Below are 22560 nucleotides of genomic sequence, written 5' to 3'. Positions count from 1 at the left end.
AGGCCTAGCATGGACCAAACCTAGGAAGATCCCACTTGAGATGAACTTCTGAGATGGGTGTTTGAGTGGCAAACACCCAAATGTGCCAGGGCTCTACTGCTGCCTTGGTTTGAATGAGGCAAGACACAGTGAATTCCACCCACAAGCAAAACTTCCAACACCCAAGATGTTCTTCTGGCCACTGAGAACTTCTGGGCATAGAATGATGGAATTGCTCTGGCTGGAAAAGACCTTTGAGATGATCAATTCCAACCATTCCCTTAACTATCAAGTCTGGGGCTAAACCATGTCCCTCAGAACCTGACCCATTCTATCACTGCAGACACTGCTGTGTGACAGTGCCGACAGACCCTTTCATCCAGGGGAAAGAAGTTAGTGAGAATTAGAGGGGTTTCTTCTGTGGGTTGTTATTGTTGCTGCTTGAAAAACCTCTCAAAACTGTGTAATGCCCCTCAAAACAACATGCCTGCTTCCCTCACTGCTCTGGCTTAGGGGAAGGCACTAGGTTATGGAATGATGGTGCCAGGAGGGTCAGCATTGTCTCCTGGTCCATTTGGGGGTTCTTCTTGTACTAAACCCTGGAATGCAGAGGCTGCAGACCATCTTTTCACTCTGCCTGATGGGATCCTTCACTTGATTTCAGTCACTAAGTGCTGAAGTAAGTACCAGATCCTTCTGGTTTTCGTTTCAAGCTTGTTAGAGACTGCTGAGCAGGAGTTTGGTCTCTCTAAAATCACTACAATTCCAGAGTGAGTGTGAGAACTGCAACAGGCTGCCCAGGGAGGTTGTGGATGTCCCTCCCCTGGAGGTGCTCAAGACCAGGTTAGATAAGGCCTTGAGCAACCTGGGCTAGTGAGAGATGTCCATGCCCATGGCACAGAGGTTGGAACTGAATGATCTTTAAGGTCCCTTCCAACCCAAACCATTTTATGATCCAAGCATACACCAGGTGACTGCTCCAGACTAGCAGGAAGAGAAGAGAGTAATTTGACTATGTTCAAGCTAAATGGACCACTGACTGAAAAAATGCAGTTTTGCTGCCTCCCATTTTGCACCCAGCAGATGAGCTCAAAACAGAAGCAATGGAGCAGCAGCTTTAGTACTTGAAAATTTTATTGTCTCAAATGAGCACCAACACATAGTTGTAAATATGACAAACAATTCACCTCCCTCTAATACTGAAGAACTATATACAAGGTACAAACACATGAAAAGGTGAAACCCAATCATTTGAAAACAAACAATTGCATTTATTACTCAAGCAAATGACCTGAAAGAATATGTCAAAAAAAAACAACAAAACAAAATTAATAATAATAATAATAATAATAAAATAAAACCAAAAGAAATAAAAGTATAGACAATCTGTAAACACAAGAGCATCAACAGACAGGCTGGTATTGGAAATATTCTCCTTTTGTTTTGCCAGTGGGGAAAGCATTTTCATTTCCTTGTGATAACAAAACAAAGGATACAGACAGTTGGTAACTCTGAGAACAGCTTCACCATGGTTGTATCTCTGCTTCCATGTCAACAGGTTGATTTCTTCTTCCTCTCTTCTGAACTCGAGATGCTTTTTGCTTTTCCCCTCTCCTTGCTTTAAAACAGGATTCTGCAAAGTCTATCTCTAACCTAACTGTTTCTGAGCAGTGGATTTCTGAGGCCTCTCACCTGGTGAGAAGAGCTGCTTCCCACTGAGCTGAGCTCCAGCTCTTTGCACCCAACAGGGCTGTTTGGGTGTCACTTCTTCATCCAACAACTGGTTCACACGGGACGTGATGCTCCTCCCGAAAGAAGGAAGTGCAATGAAATGCATCATTAACAATACTCTCACAGAGAAAAATGCATACAGAGAAAACTCTCACTTGATCAGTACGAGCACAACAGATTTCAATGGGAGGGCCTGGGGTTGTTGGGTTTGTGTTGGTTTTGATTGTTTTCTGCAGGGTTTTCAAACGGTGTGCACCAAACCCAGAGAATTAAAGAGCGTGCAACAGTTACTCAGCACTGAAAACAGCTCCTCGCTCAGTAAAAACACAGTCCAGTGCTTTGTGCCGTTGGTCCACTTTGGGATAAACAAGAGACCCAAAGAATTAAAAACAAAGGGGGGGAGGAGGAAGGGGAGAGGTTAAAGACAGAAAGGAAAAACAAAAACAAACCAAAAGTCAGACAGGTAAACTTTTTACTCTAATTTGTTATGTAGCAGCCTGGTTTGAAACAAACAAACTAACAACAACAAAAAAAATCAAAAAGAATCCCAGGATCCATGTCCAAAGACTCAGGATTTAGATTAAAAACAATGACTGGTTAGAAATCTCCATCCTCCACCCTTGCTGCCCCCAAGAAACTGGCAGCAGTGATTCAGAGGGTGCAGCTTACACTCAATCCTGTTTTCTGTGTCTCAGTGTCTGCTCCACTCCAGCCAATACTGGTGCAAGAGAAAACGTCAGGCTTGGATGCTACAAACCAGATCTCCTCGGGGAATCTGCACCCAGGCAGAGCACCACCAGCTTTTGTGGGCCTGGCTGTGAGCTGCCAGGGGGCTCAGGCTGCCGGTGGGACCTCCAGCGCTCAGTGAATGAGTTCCCAGCATGAACTCCAGACACAAGAGCACTCCCTGAGTGGCTGCAGCTACCTCTCGTCCCACACAGGGCTCCCTGCCCCACACCACAAGCTGCTGCCCCTAACCTGGCCACCACCTGTGCCAGAGACCAACTCTGCCAGCTGGGAGCCAAAGTGACTTTCCTCTCTCCTGCCACATGCAGAGGAAAAACAGATCAACTTCAGAGGACAACATATATTATGATTTTTGTTTCCCTTTCAACATATTTTCCAACAAATACAGAAGGAAACAGTTATCATTTATAAACAACAACAGAAAGTGCTCTCAGGGAGGGGCTCTGAGAAAACAGCACCAAATATATTATTAAAAAAAAATAATTCAACATTATTTACAAAAGTAGACTTCACAATGTGGGTTGGGTTTGTTGGTTGGTTCTTTTTTTTTTTTTCTGATTTGTATATATTATCATCTGAATATTTATTATAGGGATCAGGATTTCACATCAGCTAATCCACCAGGTCTGAGCTTTGGGGTAGATGAGGGTGATGTAAACTCGCAGGTGCATGCAGCTTGCTACAGCTGAGGCTGCCACATGAAAAAGAAGCAAAGCTTGCTGCTGTTCGTGCTTGCTTGAGGATGTCACCCACAAAAAGCAGCACCACGAGCACTTGGTGCTCTGGCTTCAGCCATTGCCTGCCCAAGGAGCACCCTCCATGGGCCACACCTCCAGCTTGGAAGTAACAGTCCCACCCTGCCCACTCCAGTCGGTGGTGAATAGGCTGTGGTTAGCCCACCCAACCGGAGGGATGCAGCCAGTGAGGTTCTTTGGTTATACTCTGGACATATCACTGAACCAGTCAGTAGTTTAACCTGTCCTGCTTGTGGTAGCCACCAGCACACAGATCTGATCACCCTGTCTGGTCACCAGCTCATGACACTGTTGTGTGTCTTGATACATCATGTCACAGAGGAGCTAGCAGCAGACTAGAAAGCACTTCATGTTTAATGGACACACGGCAGAGAGCAAATGCCACTGAGCCTCACCAGCCCATTCTGCCTCACCTCCCTGTGCACTGTATTAATCAAGTCCCTCTATAGATTACTCTCTGGTGGTGAGGGCACTCACAGGCACATCTATTTTTTTTGTATCAGGGCTTGAGGCCAGATTCTCATCAAGTGATGGGACCAAACCAATTAAAACCAGATTAAGATCTTGCCGTGTTCAAGCTTAGACTGGTTGCCATTAAAAGAGTAACCCTTGTGAACAGTTAAAACCAGCCTGATCTGATGGATCATCCTCCTTTCTTGTCCCAAATATATGGATAAAAATATTTACATCTGGTAGCTCTCTGTAGCAGCTGATCTCATTTCTCAGAGCAGTCCTCCAGACAGTCCTGCCCTTGCATGGCTTTGTCACAGGCAATCACTCTGAAGACCAACATGAAACCATGAGCCCCTCTGTGCTCTTTCCTCAACTTCTTATTAAGGATTTGGGCTTATCCCTTATTTCTCCCAGCTTCAACCAGACCCCTGTAAAGGCTACACATCTTGGGGGGGACTGAAGAGCTCTCCAAAGGACACAAATTACTTCCCATTAACCAAACCCTGTCATGGATCATCAAAAGACAGGAGACTGGGACCAGGTCCGTAGTGCCAAAGTCAACAAGGCAGCAGGTACTGCAGAGTTTCTGATTTCCAACTAGGTTGTTACCACTGAAGGGAAGGTGGATGATGGATCACAAACAAAAGCTGAAGCAATTGTTACACAGCCACAGCAGAAAGGGTGAAGGCAGAAGCCATCTCCTAAGTGGCTCATCACAAACTGAGCCAACCCCATCCACTGCAGGGGCTGTAGCCAGCCTCCACCTCACTGCTCTCCCCAAGGCTGCAAAGAAAAAACAGCCTTTATTTAGGTGGGTCATCAGGTTTGGGTTTCAACACAAGGACCCAACACATAAGTTCCACCCTGATCCATAAGCAGCATTTTTGCTCTCATCTCCTTCATTTAACAGCAGAAATTTCCTCAGCACCAGCCCTCCGTCCTGATCCACTGAGAGTCTCTCAGGGGTGGGGACCAGCAACAACAGATTACAGCTCCAAAGCTTGGGTTTCATAAGGAGTTACAAACCCCTGCACAATGCTCTTTCCTTCTGGATTAAGGAAGATTTTCCCCAGTGGATTAACCTACTTGAAAGAATTCCACAAACAAAAAGAAAATTCACTTGGAGATAAAACTAACTCAGTTAAATAGACTTGAGTTATGCACCAGATACTGGCTGGACTGTTGCAGAGCAAACTTCACATTGTCATTTATGTCTAACACAGCTCTCCTCTCACACATGATGCCCCTTCCCCACCAACTACCTTGGGAAGGTCCACAGTAATTCAACTTAAGAAACTTAAAATGGGAAGGACTTGTCCCTTGCAGTTATGATGCCCACATCTACCCCTCCCCTTTAAACTCCAAGGCATAGACAATATCAGGGCTATGGGGAATATGCTGAATTTTTTTTTTCTTTCCCATTCCCCCTCTGCCTGCAACAGGCTTCTGGGAGTGGGAAAAAGGTGGAAGGTTTTGGGGAGGATACCTCATGGCTTGAAATATCCACCTGTGCAATACTGCTACAACTGCCAGGCTCCTCTGCTCCCTCCTCTCCCCATTTCTCTGCCAGGGTCCAAGAGCAGACCTGATGGCTGAGGCCTGGGGTTCAAGGAAAAGATTTTGTAACAATGTTTTCTTACCTGCACTTGTGAAGGTTTGGTAAAGACCCCCAAAGAAGGGGGGGAGGGGCAGGAACTCAAGGGTTACCCTGTGTTACTAAGTGTGTCCCTATCCTCCTCTATGTAATTCTCTCTTCGTTGCCTAGCACATGTCTTTTATTTCCCACCTTTCTTATCTTCTAAGCTGCAGCTCCAGCCCCCTTGTGCCTTAAGTGGTTTTCTCCTCCTCTCTGAAAGGCTCAAGAGTCAGGATTTGGTTTCTCCAGCTGGGAGGATGCTCCCCACAGCTGTGCTCTGCTGGGACGTTTGGCCTACCCTGAAACATCGAGAAAAAGGAGACGCAGGGAATCTCTCCAGCCTTCAGGTCCTTTCCCCCCTCTCCCCCAACAAGAAGTTGATAATGGCAAACAAAACACAGATTTGCAATTGGCTTGCTGGGGGCACTGGTTATGACTTGTGCTCAGCCAGCTCGGGCTGAAGCTCCAGCGAGGGAGCAGGGGGTTTATGCTTCGGAGACAACGCAGCCGTGAGGTATTTTTCTGTCTGTTTAGACAAGTAAATAGTTTCAAGCCTTGGTTAACCAGGACTTAAAGGAGAAGCACAGTGTCAACTTCTGATGACTTCCCCACTCCCCACCCCCTATTCACCTTCTCCTGCCCTAAACTCAGGTCTTCCTCCCACACAGAGACCTCCTGGTAAAATGCCACCACAAAGCCACCATCAGTTTGTACTCAGGCAGCGGTCACGGCGGAGCGGCTGTCAGGCGTTCGGTGCATTCTCTTAGCCAACGCCAGAACAGAGAGAGAAGCAGCCAGGGTCAACTCACAAACAGATACAAAGCAAAGAGACAGAGAGACAGAAATTTAGAGGCCAGTCACCAATAAAGATGGAGAAGGGTGTGAAGATGCTCCCAAACTGCAGAGCCTCTAAATGCATGGAACCAAGCGTTCAGTCACTCTCTCACTCTTGGATATAATGTTCGGTTGGATGGCATTCTCTTACACGCTGGTAGGGCTGGGCTCTTCCCATTCAATCCCAGCCATTATCCTTGATCATGTGAGCTAGTTCAATGATGTATTTGCCTTCTTTATACTTCTGGCTGCTTTCAAAAGCGTGTTCCTGTAAAAAAAAAACAAGGAGAAAGAGACAGATCAAGACAGTATCAGAAGCAACACTGGCACTAGTCTTAGCCTTGTCTGCACAGCACAGCAGTCAGAGTGCAGGCTCTCCTGCAGGCTTCCAGGAAAACTGTGTTCCAAGAAACCTCGATCCTTCTTTTAGCTATCTTTAGACTGCAGATCTTCCTGTTGGCTTTCAGGAAAACCATGTTGGAAGAATCCTGAATCCTTCCTTTAGCTGTCTTTAGAAACTAGAATGAGAAAGAATGATTGGCACCACATAAGCATGAAGCTTTCTGTAGGCCCACACCAGCTGCTCCTTGACTATGCTTCAGGAATCACTGGTAATAAACCCCACTTCTCTCTAGGATGGTCTGAGGAAGTACTGTTGTTTGTTAAGGATGCAGAGATCCTCTGCTGAAATGTGCTGTAAAAGCATGGAGATGGATCCTGGCAAACCTCCTGTGGGAATGGCACAGGGTGGCACTGAGGGATGAGAAGGATCCACCCTGCCCAGATGTGCTGGCAGTTACAGACGCATGTGGAACCTCAGCACTGCAGCGCTGGAGGAGAAAGGGAATCTATGGGACCACTAACCAGAGGGGACTGCTGTTACTGAGGCTGCATTCTCACAAGCAGCTCGGCTGTGCCCAGGTGTGCTGTCTGCACATGATGCACCTCAAAGAATGCAAATTCTCTTGCTGGAGAGGCTTGTTTACAAAATTGTGTGTTTTGCTTTACAATCAACTCAATTTGAGCACTCGATGTCCTTCTCCAGTGTGAGAGCCATGCTGTGTTTCTGCATTCATTCCTCCTGCATCCATTTTTGATGCTTTAACTTTTTATAGCCTTTCAACTGATTTATTAAAGACTATTTCTGTCCAGAGGCCACAGCCACGGTATAGGGTTGGGTCAGACACTGGCCAAAACATTTTGACAAGCAAGCACACTGCGTGCCTCCTGAAGCAGAAATCAGGATGTAGCATAAGCCTTTATTTGAAGGTAATTGAATTTATGAAGAGCAAGAGACAGCAAACAGATAAACTCATGTCCAATAGCATTTCCAGTGGGAAGGCCACAGGATTAACAATATATGGATCATTCTATTACTCTGACATCATCTAGGGGGAGGGAAAAAAAAGACAGTGTGAATCACAAGCCTGACTGCAGTTATCCTTACTCATATTAAGCATCACCGAGGGACACCCACCAAACCCAGGCCCACGGTATATATTCTTAGTTAAAAATACACATTAGTCACAGAGGGATCCTGCTCTGAATGAGTGCCACACACACAAGACAGGAGGGAAAATGGAAATGCATGAAGGAGGAAAAAAAGAAAAGATGTGGCTGCAGACCAGAATCTGCATTTCTGGTTCCCAAGTGGATAGTCTGTTCCTCCAGACCACGTTACCACACACACCCCATCTGGAAGGGCTGGAGCAAAGATGTCCACAGGAAAAAAACAAACCACCAAACCAACCAAGCAAGCCCCAACCGACAGTGATACTCACATATTTCCAACCCAGTGTGGTTTTGCAGTTTTCACAGTAAATATCTGCAACCGCATGTAATCCTGTTAACAACACTCGCTCCTCTGCGGGGCCGCAGCCCACGTTAACTCTGGGGAGAGAGCAGACATCTCCCTGTCAGTGCCTGCCCGCAGCAACAGCCCACAACCAAGCTGACAGCGAGGTCACTGCAGTGCTGGAAAAGCCAGGGGGTTCACAGGACCACAGGGTGTTAGGGTTGGAAGGGACCAGAGCAGGTCTATATGATCTAGCATGGGTCACACAGGAATGCATCCGGATAGGGCTTGAAAGTCTCTAGAGAAGGAGACTGCGCAACCTCTCTGGGGAGCCTGTTCCAGTGTGACCCTTGCAGTAAAGAACTTTTTCCTCATATTGAGGTGGAACCTCCTTGACCTCTCACAGAGCAAAAGTAAGCAGAGGTTGTCCCTGTCCCTTCCTTCCTGACCCTCAGCCCTCAGATCCCTTCTCAGTCTTCTCCCCTCCAGACTAACCAGCCCCAGGGCTCTCAGCCTTTCCTCATGAGGCAGCGTTCCGTTCCTTCATCAGCCTTGTAGCCTCTGTTTGATTCTCTCCAGTAGATCTCCATCCCTCTAGAACCTGGGAGCCCAGAACTGGATGCAATATTCCAGCTGGAGCCTCACTAAGGCAGAGTAGAGGAGGAGGAGAACCTCCCTTGATCTGCTGGACACACTCTTCTTAGTGCACCCCAGCATCCCCTTGGCCTTCTTGGCCGCAAGGGCTCATTGCTTTCCCACAGGTAACTTGCTGTCCACCAGCAGCTCAGCAGACTAAGTACCACAGCTGTGCCCAGAGCAAAGGTCTCTTTGCAGTTCCAGAACAGAATGAAAAGAAGGTGAAAGAGAATTGTTATTCAACCCTAAAGCTTTGGACAGGAGATGAATAACATTCTAGCCAATTGCACTAATTCAGGCATTTGAGAAAGATTTTCATTTTCAAATTGATAAAATGGCACTTTCACTTTCCCAAATGAAAGAGGAATCAGCAGTTCTGCTGAAAGACATCCCAGCAGGGATCTCACCAAAACAGAGCTGTGGGGAAAATGGTGCTTCCCTTTTCTGCTAGCCCTGCAAAGCAAGTTTGCATTTAGATACCACTGACTCTCCACGTTCACAAACTCTCTTTGGTCCAGCTACATTCTCTGAGAAGGGAATGACTCATTCATTAGCTCTTATTCCTCAACCCCTGACAAAGAAAACCTTCTCCTAGCTGATTATCTGAAACCTCAACATAAAATCTAACAGGAGTCAGTGCTATTTCCTGCCTCTTTCTCCAACCACTTCCAGCAAGCTCTCAAGGCTTAGGCTGAGATTTTCTAAAGGCAGAGCAGCCTTTTGTTCTCTTCTTCGTGGGGGTTTCTTAAACCTCTCCTAAGAGATGCAGAGGTGGCACGGATGAAGTTATACTCACACTGAATTGAAGAGGTATGCTCGTCCTTGGCTTCCTTGGAAGGACTGCAAGGCAAGAAAACAAAGTTTGGTTGGCTGGTTGAGAGAAAAAAGGGTAAAAAGCAGGACCTGTCCTCCACCAGTGCAGTAACGACTGTCACAGCAGCTGTGAGCCAGGGTCTGACAAACACAGACGGCTCCGGTCCTCAGAGCAGAGTGTCAGGAGATGAGCACAGGTCTCACCCTGCAGATGAGGACAGCTGCCTCCAGTTCTGACATCTGCCCATTTCACAATGGGTGCTGGGAACTTACCCTGCTCTCAGCAGCACTGCCACTCCCCTACAAGCCCAATGTACTTCTCAAGAGTTGTTTTCTCTCTTATATCCCAGCAATAACAATTTTCACCCTTTCAAATCTGTTTGTGAATTTCACACTACTGCCTTGACCTTACCTAATGCAGCCTTGCTGCCAAGCATTGATCTAAATCGATTTTCTAAAGGTCTGGTGCTCATGGAGCCTTCACAGGGCACTCGGATTCCCCTTAGGAAGACTACACAGATGGATGCTGAGCCAAAAAGAGAGACTAGGATCTATTTGTGCAAGGTACACAAACACAGTATCTACTCCAGTGACTTTACAGAAGACCTCAGCCTTGCTGAGGTGCCTGCAAGCCTTCACATTCCAGGACTGGATCTAAACATGGGATGAGATACAACCAGATAGGATGAACATGGAGAGGATAGAACTAGAGCACAGGAAACCACACCAGATCATCACCAGGCATGGCACAGCCTCTCTGCCCCATGTTTCCTTAGGATCCTAAAGCATCACCATGAAAAGGCAACATTTTGGAGAGAGAGGGGCAATGCCAACCCAGCAGGAGACCTCCAAGAGCCAGCAGAACCCATTTGTGCCAAGTCTGTAACGTTGCCCCATGCCAGCACCATGCTTACAAGAGGTGGCTCATGCAGCAAGTGCCACCTGCATTTTTAATGCAAGCACACGCTGAATTAAACATTGGGTGTTCAGGAGCAAGAGTGCAGCTGCTCTCTGTGCACAACTTACCTTATGAAACACCTTTGAGAATTTATGCACTGAGGGGCAAGGATCTGGGGAAGTCAAAGAGCAGCTTTTCTGGCCCATTTAATCCTTTCCCACCTTACCAGGAGCCTTGGAACATTTAATGCCATCTAGAGATGAGCAATGGCTTCAGAGTAAATGTTCTTAAAATGAGGGAGGCAGAGTTTATTAGACAGACAAGAAAGAAACACTCATGGGTTTACATTCCCAGCCCACCAGCACTCCTCATTTCTTTAGCCATGCCTGAGAACCAGCAAGGCTGTAGATGGACCTGGACCCTCCTTCTTACAGCCACACATACATCTGCATGAATTATCCTCTGTGCTGGGGAGGTTGTTCATGTTTCCAGCTAACAGTCATAATTCCCAGAGCTGGGACACCAACACATCAGCTCCAGCATTTCTTGGGTGCTGCCTAAGGGATCAGCAAGCAGCTCTGGGAGAGCCTGTAAGAGGTTCTCTCCATCATGACTCCTGTTAATGTGAAAGGCAGAGATGAAAAATTCACTTACCAGCAGGAGAGAACACAACACATTAAAGGTATGATTTTTAAGTGCCTTGACAAGAGAAGAACACAGCCTGGCATCGTGTTCAGCCTGGGGCCCTTCTTGGTGTCAAGGTACTCTCCAAGTGTTGAAGGCCCACTGGAAGACCCCCACTTGCAAGAAGCCATGGAAAGGGCTCCTTACCACAGAGCAGAGGCACCTCTGTGGGCAATCACAATGCCAGGGGGCACGCAGGCAGGGAGCCACAGCCAGCAATGAAAGCTGCCTGTGAGGTCTGGATGGCAGAAAGGGCTCTGCCAGCTATAATGCCACTGCCTGGCAAAAAGATTGCCTCGGTCCTGGAGGAATAATTGTTCTTCAGAAGAATGTGAAGCCCAATATTAGTTGCCAGCCAGGGCACAGCAGAGCCACTCTGGATTCAGAGAGGATGCCTGAGGCGCTTGGGTATCTCTTTCAGTCAGACAAAAGCAGTGCCCTGAGGAATGCCTCTTTTCTTGGGAAGGAATTAAAAAGGACACATGGCTCAAGCATGTTTGTGTAATTGCATTTATTAGAGAGGCTTCTTTTAATCCTTCTGCAGCACTCCAGTTCTTTATTATTGTTATTGTCAGCTGGCTGATACCCCACATGCCAACTAGGTCTGGCCTGACTGCCACAAAACAAACACTGCATTGTTCCAGCGTCCTGGGTGGTAAAGGAGGAACACAAAGCTGATGCCCCCCAGGCCAGAAAGAAGAGTCCAAGGCAGCCCCAGGCAATGCTCTACCTTGCTACAGCAAACAGCAGGGGCCGGGGCTGTGCCCGCTGCAGAAGAGGGACGGCAGCCTGCAAGGCTGGACTGTGGAGGGGGCATGGACCAGAAGGTCTCACAGCCACATGCATGCCATCAGCGCAAACTGAAAGCAGATGAAGCTTGCTAACCACCCAGTCCTTCCCAGCAAATGCTTTTCCATAAACACCACACTGCCTAAGTTTGCCAACAACAACAGCCATGGGAGCAAAGTTTTATTGGGCCAGAAATAGGATTTTCCGTTAGCACTCTACAAAGGCCTGTCCTTAATAAACAACAAAGCCAAACCCAGCAGCTTTGTGCTCCAGGCTTACTGGACACCATTCCAGCCCGTTCCCAGGGGACAGCAGCACCCTTGCAGAGGTGTCCTTCCTTTCAGCTCAAGCCACTGCCTTAGGGTACATAATGGCAAAAAAGTAACATGAATGTCTCTCCTGCCCAAGCAGAACTCTTCAACAGAGACCACTGCTCAGCTTCCAGGCCTAATGGCCACCCTTCAGCCAGCTAAGGATCTGGCAAACCATGTAAAAAGAAGTCAGAGAAGTCTGGCAACCACCTCAAGCTCACCAGCATCTTCAGAAGGGAAGGCCAAGAGGGGATCTGATTGACATCTGTCACTATGTGAAGGGTTGGTGTCAAGATGGAGGTGCCAGGCTATCTTTGGTGGTGCCCAGTGATAAGACAAGGAACAATGGGTACAAGCTGGAACACAGGAGAGTCCACCTGAACACGAAGAGAAACTTCTTTACTTGTGAGGGTGATGTCCAGAGAAGGGCCACGAGGATGAGCAGAGGGCTGGAGCACCTCTGCTACAAGCAGAGACTGAGGGAGTTGGGCCTGTCCAGTCTGGAGAGGAGAAGGCTCCAAGGTGGCCTTATTGTAGCCTTTCAGTATCTTAAGGAGGCCTACAAGACAGCTGAGAAGGGACATTTTAGGATGTCTGGTAGTGATAGGGCTGGGGGAATGGAACAAAGCTGGAAATGGGTAGATTCAGACAGGATGGTAGGAAGAAGTTCTTCACCATGAGAGTGGTGAGACCCTGGAATGGGTTGCCCAGGGAGGTAGTGGAGGTTGGAACTAGATGATCCTTGTGGTCCCTTCCAACCCTGACTGCTTCCATGATTCTCTGGAGCACTGGAACAGGGTGCCCAGAGAGTTGTGAGTCTCCTTCTCTAGAAACTTTCATGACCCATCTGGATGCATTCCTGTGTGGCCTGCCCTGGGTGCTTCTGCTGTGGCAGGGCAGCTGGACTTGGTGATCTCTGGAGGTCACTTCCAACCCCAGGCATTCTGTGGCTCTGCGTCGTTGCTGCCTGCAATACTAAGCCGACTGTGTCTTTACAGAGGTAGCAGGGCCAGCTTTGAACTGGGTGTTGTAACCTTAGCATTTTCTGGAGATGCTCCTGCTCTGCTGGCACTCCAGAAGAAAGGGCACAGGCTGTGATGTGAGGTATGAAACCAGGAGCAGGTGTATTTATACACAGACACATGTTGTCTGTGTTGTTTTAAGGATCACACAAAGAGACTTCCACAGCCGTGCCAGGTTTGCCTTGAGCAGTGCCAGTCAGACCTACTTCTTATGCTAGGCATTTGCTCTGGGTAGATGTTCTTGATACACAAGGTGTATCTCACACATACACTTGTACATCTTACTCCCTAAAACAACAGCTCCTGGCACCGCTTTCCAGCTAAAAGAAATGGAAAAGATATTCTGTTGTTGTTGGTTTCCACTGAAAAGCCAAGCACACATTTTTCTCTGCACTGCTAAGGCTCAGTGTCTGGCTGGAAACACATCTGTACACGCCAGCAACAAAACTCTCCCTCTCCATCCTCCCTCAGCCCTCGGAGAAACGCTACAGGCTTCTGTGATGGGCTTGTTCCTCCTGACTGCTCACCTCCAAGAATCCTCCCTGCTCCTGGGTGCTCCACTCAGCATGGAGGCACCTGAAAGCTGCAGGGCCTAAAGACTGCTGATTCGAGTACCCAGGTGGGAAACCACAAGCTTGGAGTCAGCTTTTTGGCTGCAGATCCTCGCCTGCCAAGCTGCCTCTCCTTACAGCAGAAGCTCCACGTTAAGATGCCTTTGGCAGCTGCTCCGGTTTAAGAAGTTCCTATCACCCAATTTACAGACACTCATTATGGCCCCTTCAGCTGTGCTGATTCCAAATTAGATCTGTGAAATCATTCCTTTCAAAACCAAACACTTTGTAGGGGGTGGGCAGGCTTGAGGGGAATAGCTTTTTCTTCTTGTACCACATCATAGATCCACTTTAGAAGGGCAATCACAGAGACTACTTAATAACTACATTTTGGGGGCAGACACAAGTTGCTCAGGATAGGAAGTTCTCAAACGACATTTGCTGGCAAAGAAGCACAGTGCAGAACTGCAGCTCTGGTGAGAGACAGTCTGCAGGATGGGGAGTTTGGATTTCACAGAGCCTATTAAACCAGATCTGCTGCAGAAGGAAGCCTAACACGCAGCCAGCATCTGAGAAGTGCCAGCTCCATTGTGGCAGACACATTCTGCTCACTGGAGATGGACTCAGCCTGCAAAACTCAAAGGAGAATCTTTGTATGTTCAACACCCACGACCTTGGGAGCTGTCATTTTGGTTTCATCTGTGTGTTATATTCTGGCCTCAACCTCAAGTGCTGAATCTCTGCTCTAAGCCAGACTCCAGACTCCTGCAGAGCAACAGCACACAGACAACCACTGAAACAAGCAGAGATGGGCTAAAACGCCTTGATGGCTCCAGCCTGCTCCATATTCCACCTGCCTTCCCACCACCACCAGATCTCTGCACTTGCAGATTCCCATTACTGGTGACCACTGGAGACACAGAAGGAATTTTTTCCATTCAGTCCCTCCAGGCAGGGAGAGGCATGAATTCTGAATGTGCTCCAAACTCACTCCCACACCACAGACCTCTTCCCCAGTACCTACAGCTCCTCATTCACTGCACAGCCCACTCAGCAGTTCCACACACTGAACAGATGACAGGATTAATACCCCAAGTCTCTGTGACAGCGTTCAACAATAGGCTAAACACAAAAAGAGCTGGCTGGAATCATCTGGAAAAATAGGAAGCAGTTGCCAGGACTAAATGGCTCCATACTGCTGCTTGTTCTCTGCAGACTGCAGCAGAGAAAACCCTCACTTACCTAGAGCCAGCTGGCAGCCTTTGAAGAAACCAATAAAGCAAAAACGAAAAGGCAACTGGTCCCAAGGAGGTACAAGAGAAGAAAGGAACAGAGTCTGCCCCTCCACACCACCCTCTTGAAAGCTACCAGCAATTCTCCCTGCAAGGATGCAAACAAGAGCAGGGGGCCCAAAGCTGTTGCTGGAGATCAGCGGCAGCCAGCATGTCCCAGGCAATGCGAAATGGCAGCGGCAGAAGCCAAATGACCACAGCCATCTGGACTCTCCAAAAACCAGGACGTGTTTTCTATGCTTGTGATATCCTCACTGGGGCAGAGCAGTGGAGAAACGGTGTAAGAAACAACCCGGTTTAAGAGGCACTGAAGCCTGTATGAGAGCAGTTCACCCAAGGATCTCACTTATTTCCCACCCACAACTCTTGCTTTTAAATAATTGCAGCCATTAGCACAAGACTGCCTGCAAATTGTATCTGCTCCTTTGGCACTTAATCCCAAATCCTATTGGCTGCTACCCCACCTACCACCCAACATCAGGCAGAAAGCTCTGCCTCAACGGCACCTTTCAAACCCTATTCACGGTGGCAGGAACGATTGGGTTCAAAAGCTGAGCCCTGCAATGTGTGCGGAGGAGCAATAACTGCACTAGGGCTAAGATGACTCTAGCAGGAGCTTACTCGTGACTCACTTTGCAGTGCAAAAAACACCTGGGAAAACATAACCAAAAAGTACCTGCTGCAGGTTCTAGGGTCACAGAATCACAGAACTGCTTGAGTTGGAAAGGGAACCTTAAAGACCACCATGGGCAAGGACACCTCCTGCCGGGGTCCTGCCCTTGACAGCAGGAGCTGTTTCCACCATCTACTTGTATCATGCTCAAGGGAGCACCAGTTCAATTACCTGGTCCCTGTATCTGCACAGACTACAGAGCCCTCCTCGAGGTTCATTAATTCCCCCTTGTTCTTCCTCACAGAAGGAACAGGCAATGATCAGATTAAACTGAGATTCAATTTTGCTCCGATTATGCGAGACACAGATCCCCGCCATGGGAACCAGTTCCATTATTCCACCTCGTGCACAGATGTGACCTTACCCTCTTCCAGCCTTACTCCTGACTTTTAATTGAGTTTTAACATGGGGCCTTAATGCTATTTAAAGCCCAAAAGTCGATATGGAATTAGTGGACCAAACTCATCTCTGGGGTAATTCAATTAATTCAGCACGGCCTTATTCCCCAGCAGCTTATGCCGCTCTGCGAGTACACAGTGAGTAACTACAAGCCTGCTGTGTTTCAATCTAGGCACAACTACACCTGAGCAGTTTTACACCATCCTTGTGTCTCAGGTTGTGTAGTCTGTGAGAAGGGAAGTGCACAGATTGGAAAGATGAAAGATGCTACTGCTTTTTATTTTTATTATGCTGATGGGATATGTCATTGCAGTATTTTCTCTGCTTCCTGGCAGCAGCAGGTGTTCGCTGAACCCCCTCCATCCCTCCACACCAGGGAGCCTTCCACCCAAGCAGGGGGCAGCTGTATTCATGATAAGAGGCTTTTGTCCTAGGAGGAACCAACTCAGCACTTTCACTGCACAGGATAGGTGGGGACAGGCTGCAGGCAGACAGTGCAAAAGGTCTGAAAGCACATCCACAAAAACACCAGCAGGCATCACCTCCACCTGCCCTGGAATAACCTCTCTGCTGCTCAGAAAGGGTTGTGTGATGATGCTGCCAGGGAAAAGGTGAATTTAATGGAGCAAAGTGATTAATGACCTCACACTTCTGCTATATGCCACCTCTGTGAGAAAAGCATCAGTTCCTGCTCTCTGTGCAAGAGGAGAACCTCAGCCCCTAAAGCAGTTTCATGCCGCAGAGGCTTCAGGAGCTAGGTCCAAGTCTTCTACCCTCAGTGCCACAACCAGCAGAGACTGAAGGGCAGGACTTTCCAAAGAGGCTGAAAGAAGTTCACCAGCTGAAGCCATCTCCAGATTTACACCTACAAGAGCCCTTCAGTGCTCACACAGCTTTCACGTCATGGACGCTGCTGTGCCCGGGAATCCAAGTGTTCCAGTGCCACATGCCAGCCTCCCTCACTTCTGACCCCTAAAATGCTCAGCCTGGCTCAATATTCGGGGAAATATGAGCAATAGTTGAAGTTATTGTTAGCAAAGGCAGTTTGGCTTTGAAAGTTGAGATTCTGTCCTGCTCTCATGTTGCTAGGAGTTGAAACTCAGACAAATCAGCACTGGTCACAAGACTCCCAAAAGTATCGTGAAGTGCAAGAGGACACTCATCACACACCCTGCAAGGTTGGCTCCACCATAATCAACACTGCTTGGGAAGATGGAAAACCAACAGCAGTGTGGAGATGTTTGCTCCCATAGGGAGCAAGCTGCAGAACACTGCTCTGTCCTGCTCAAGCAAGCAGCCCTGGGCACAACAGCACAGCACGAAGGTGACACTGACACTGATGGGGCTGAGTAGCTCCCAGGCACACAGGCTGTGCAAACAGATGGAAATGGGTCAGGGTCCAGGAGCAAATTCCCAGTTATTAATTCATGTGTCAGCAGGACTGTCCATTGGCACCAGAGGGGAGATCTCTTTCAAAGGGAATTTCTACAGTGCTGTTGCAGGGGAGCGTGGGCTCTTTGGAGGCTTTGCAATTAACAAAGAGCAGGCTTCAGGGAAATAAAAATTACCTAGAATTGAAGGGTTTGTTTTTCCTGAAGTGCACAGATTTCTAACATGATTTCAGCCACAGCTCTGCCAAGCTAAAGCCTGAACAAAACTCTGTTAAGCTCAGAACGTAGCTGCTCTGCCCCCTTCTCCCTCCAACATGCCTAGCAGGCTGCCCTCCAGACTTTGCCTGGGTTCAGACCATGCTCATCGTTGTTATCATGAGTCCTGTCTTAGTCCTCATTAAAGCCCTGGGCTGCTTTTATTTATCTTAAAATGACTTTGTAGCCCACAGACTTCAAAGCAAAATTTCAAAACACAAATGCTAAAGGCACAAGCAACTGAAGGCAAAGAATAAAACACAACAAATTTATTACTTCTATTAAACTTGGCAGTATTTGGGGGTTTCTCTTGTGATGGTCTCTGGTTGCTGCTGTGCTTCATAACGTGACTTTAAGATGAATAAGGATGGAAATACTGTGGGAAACAAAGCAGATGCAGCACTTCCTTTAAAAAGAAATTACTGTGATTTATTTAGGGGACACAAAACCCAGCAGAGCAGCTCCAGGAGACACATCTCCTCTTCTCTGTAGTCCAAGAAAGGAGGTTAGAGACTTGAGTAACCAAGAGCACCCTGAGAGCAGGGAGCAACCACTCCCTTCCTCTCCTGCTCAGCTTCCCTCTGCCAAAGGAAAATCCATTCCCGCAGTAACACAGCACTGGGCAGGCCAGAGCAAAAAGGGCAGCACAGCTTCTATGAGTGTGGATGGCTGCCACATGCCCCCACTTCAGATCAGGAGCTCAAGATCTAGCAGAGATCTTGCAGATTGGAAGGGAATTCAGAATCTTTGACCAGGTGCAGTCACTTTCTTGTGGGGTGTAGATTTCTTCCCCATCTCTCCCTTGGCTCCTAGCTGCCAGTGAGCAAAGTGCTCTCTGGACACATGTATGGTACAGGTAAAACTCTCTTTTGTCTCATGAGAAACAAACCTCTTTAGGGAGAAGAGCTAAAAGAGACCTATGCTTTCCCCATCATCTCCACCACCTCCTGGAACTACACATTTTGACAGCAGACTAGCTTAATCAGGCAAAAATAAGAGCAAGTGCTTTGCCTAAGTAGCCGTTTTAAGCCCATGGGAAGGAGTGGGGATGTAGGCATGTGTCTGAGAGAGCTGTTTTATTTCTCACATAGAGCACTGCAAACAAGCCAAGGCAGCCTGCAGAGGGATTAAAGAGAGGAAGCCACAAATTCCTGTACACAAAGACCACTGGCTAATTTCTGCTGGACAGTAAGTAGAAGGTCACTTGCACCAGGAGACCAGTACCTCTCCACCATCTAATCCAAGAGAACTCCCAAGAAATGCCTGCTGGCAGCAGCCAGGTTTGTTTGGCTGAATTGCATCAAGCTCATCAGAGGAACACTGAGGAGAGTGAGCACTGAGGGCAGGCCATCTGCCACCCACAAGGTGGCACGCTACACATTCACTGTCTGATCTAGATAACACAGGATGGGAGGAAGAAATGAAGAGCTCCCAGATCTTCATGCTGGGCCTGATCCCCCCTACTTCCATGGACTCATTCCCAACAGACACCAGCATTCCTAGATTGGCAGAAAGTTCAACTGCACTTCATCATGGTGACACTGAGTGCCTTTCTGTTTTGGTATGTAAAACCCATACAGAAAGAAGCATTTATTTGCTTACTGTGAAAAACTAGGGGGGATGGCAACAAAGCCCAGAGGTGTCTTCCTGGATACAGAGACTGAAAATGCATTTTCACATTGGTGAAGCTGCAATGGCCACAGAAGCAGCTGTGGGGGTCTCCCCCCCCATTCTTGACTGCTGTTGTCTTCCTGTTGGTTGGTGCTGGCTCAAAGCATCCAACAATAAAATCAAGTGGCAAGAGGGAGAGTAAAGCCCTTTCCCTCCCCATTAATTATTGCTACTGATGGATTTGAGAGATAAATACAGGACAGAACTAGGATGCAAGATAGAAACTGCTAAGGCAACAAGTTATTTAATTAGCAGAATAATAGTGTCTGCCCCTGTACCAGTGGAATGCTGCACTCTGTTAACAGAGCTGCTAAGCTCTAAGCTCACACTAGCACCAATGCTGATGAGAGCAGACTTGCTTTGCAGCAGAAGTACTGCAGTGAGGTGAAGCCACCAATCCTACACCTCACTGCTGGGAAGACTCATCCCAAGTTCCACTTTGCTGTTCAATCTGTTGCCCAAGCTCTGCTGTGGTACTAAAAGTTCTTTTACTGCTGCAGATATGGCCTCTGTAGAAACAAAAATGTGTGTGTCAAGGACAGGGCCCCCCATACTGAGGCTTCCCAGCCAGGGCTGTAGGACTGGCCCAGCCTCCCCCAGACTTGACACAGACCACATGTGTGCTCATGCCTGCATTTCCCCCCAGCCTCCCCTCTCAGAGCTGGGCTGGAGTTGAGGTGTTTGCATTTGAGATAATTCCATAAGCAGTTAAACTTAATCTGACCTTAACTTGTTCCTCCTGTAGCAATCACTGCTGAAGGGAGACAGATCACACAAAAGCTTCAAATGCCAGGTTTCAGGGAATGACAGTCTCAGTCTCTACCTCTGTTACTGCTACTTATTCCAACAGCTATGATTTCTGTGCAAATCCAGGGGGTATTTTAAGAGAGGAGACTCTGGGTGGAGTTTCCTTGTGTGCTCAAGCTTCAGTCCTTGCCTGTCTGAGAAAAACTGTCAGGCCAAACACCTCTGACAGATGGATGCTGAGGCCCCTCCCCAGGAGAGGCCAGACTCCTGGAGAGTTCTGTTTCTTGCTGGCAGACATAACAGCTCCCTTAAAACAGATGTGAAGCCCTCTGATAGCATTTCCTGCTGCTATAAAATAAGACTGCAAAAGAAATTATCACAAGAGATTCCTCCCGAGAAGCTAGAGTCTTCTCCCAAAGAGGCAGCAGAGGAAAATGCAACCCCCATGTGGCCCCCACACTGAAGTGTGACTCAATTACAGATTAAACCAGGTCCCAGAGTTGAGACTCCTCTCTGTGTTTTTCCCTGAGCTTGCTCTTACAGCTATAAATCAGACTGAAAGTACACACCTGCATGGGGAGCTCACCCTGTCTGCAAGCCTTCGAGCTGCTGGCATTTCCTCCCCTTCCAACTGCAAGGGCCAACAGCTGAGACACCCAGTGCAGCCAGGAAGGCTCAGACCTGATGGACTCTGAGCTCCAGTTGTTCAGGATTTGCAGCAGTTGCAGCAAAACCCCTGATGATTCACTGTCCTTCATCCCTGGCAGTTCCCTGGATAATAAATGGGAACAATATTTTATTTATGCCCAGGTCATCAATTCTAAGGCAGAGGAAGCAGCAGATGAAAGGAGAGTTATTTCCATGAAGAAAGTGATGGATAAGAAAAATCCATTTTTACCCTGTCCCTCTTCCTTGACAGGGAATTCTAAACAGTTCTGAGTTATTGCCTTTTCTCTTCTTTTTTGGGAGCAGAAAGAAATGATTGTAAAAATCACAGAGCAATTAATTGCTGCATAAACACAATTATACAAGGAGGTACAAATCACCTTGGGCTCATTCTATTAAACAACCACATCCTGACTAAATAAGAGGCCTGATCCTGAGCGCCTTCAGATCCCATTACGGGCAGCAGGAACTGAGGGAGCATGGTGACTTGTAGGGTAAGCCCCAGAGGGAGCAATTACACAGGACAGAAAGATCTAATTTAGGCAGCTGTACTATGGGCTAGGCACTACAAATACTCTTTACACAGCTCGGATTTCAGATCCTGACTTTTTCCCTGCAAAGGGCATTTTTGTTTGTTTATTCCCTCTCAAAGAAAGGCTGCTCAGAGCTGATGGGAGGTATTCAAACCACAGCCTTTTGAGACCCACTCCCCTCCTCCCTACTGTAATAGAGGCCAGCCCAGCAAGGACAGCAAACACCAATCTGTGTAGTAAAGGTCCTGAGAGTTGAGTTTGATTGCAGGAATTCAACTCTGCCGGCTCGGTGCTCAATTTCTTGGTCAAAACCCTGAAGGAAAAGCTTCCAACTCTATAGCGTTGATGACACATTGTTCTGCTGAGAGCTGAAGTGCTCTCTCAACCCACGCTGAAGTTTAAAACTTCATGGGAGCCAAGAACAAGACACCTTACCCCAAGTTCACAGCAGTGAAACAGAAGCTAAAGAACACTAATGACTTCTCACAGACTCGCTCTGCTGTTCATCACTTCCAGCCTGAACTCCAGCAACACTTGCAATTAAGAGCAAGCTTTGAATAATACCCCAAAGTGACAATCCATTAGGGAACAAGGGCTGAGAAGCAGGATCCAAAAGCTACTGGAGAGCTTCTGGAAATGTGCATAAAATTGATAAACCTGGTGCATAAAGAGCTAATAAATGAACAGAAGCTTACTGTGCAGTGCTGTGCCAGTAAGACTAATACAATTATGAAATGTGTATGCTGTGAAGCTGTCACTGCTGAGCCTGAGGCTGGAACAATGAGACCAGCCTCATTTCCATTCCTAAAAAGATGTTGAAATGCTAAAGATATAGAAGAGAACCACAAGAAAAATATACAGAACTCGGGGGAGAAAAAAACAAACTATGACTAAGTCGAATGTGCTTAGCTTATCAAAGATTGCTCAGCAGTGACCTTGGTTACTCCAAGGTCCAGGGAGAAGCAGCAGGTACTGTAGATCAGTTCCACTAGCAAAAGAAAGCAAGTAATGGCAAATGATGGGAAGCAGAAGCCAGGCAAATTTAAACTCAAAGTCTCATTTTTAATAGTAAGGATGATTAACCACTGGAAAAAATGACTGAAGGGAGCAGTGAATTTTCCCCTCCTCAAGTCTTCAAGACTAAATGCTTTTTCTGAAAGATGTGCTGCAATCCTGATGAAATTCACTGGCCCATGCTCCAGGGGAGGTCAGATGTGATGATGTGATAGTTCCTCATGGCCTTAAGAGCTCATCACTGTGAAGTTGGGAACTTCAATCATATTTGGGCAGAAACAAGAT

At 47.5% G+C, this 22560-nt stretch overlaps 1 protein-coding gene across 1 annotated transcript in view; it reads right to left on the bottom strand.

Moving 5' to 3' along the window:
* Nucleotides 1–1095: 1095 nt before the first annotated feature.
* Nucleotides 1096–22560, bottom strand: part of YPEL2 (yippee like 2) — a 41684-nt gene continuing 20219 nt past the window's right edge. Inside the window, exons 3-5 of the mRNA XM_064165883.1 lie at nt 9363–9406; nt 7917–8025; nt 1096–6403 (exon numbers count right to left, since the gene is read on the bottom strand). Of these exons, the coding sequence (XP_064021953.1) occupies nt 6314–6403; nt 7917–8025; nt 9363–9406 (243 nt within the window). The 3' untranslated portion in view covers nt 1096–6313. The remainder of the gene's footprint in view (nt 6404–7916; nt 8026–9362; nt 9407–22560) is intronic.

The sequence above is a fragment of the Pogoniulus pusillus genome, chromosome 27, assembly GCF_015220805.1.
Source record: "Pogoniulus pusillus isolate bPogPus1 chromosome 27, bPogPus1.pri, whole genome shotgun sequence".
Taxonomy (NCBI): domain Eukaryota; kingdom Metazoa; phylum Chordata; class Aves; order Piciformes; family Lybiidae; genus Pogoniulus; species Pogoniulus pusillus.
The sequence above is the reverse complement of the archived record's forward strand: the minus strand, read 5'-3'. Positions and strand labels throughout refer to the sequence as shown.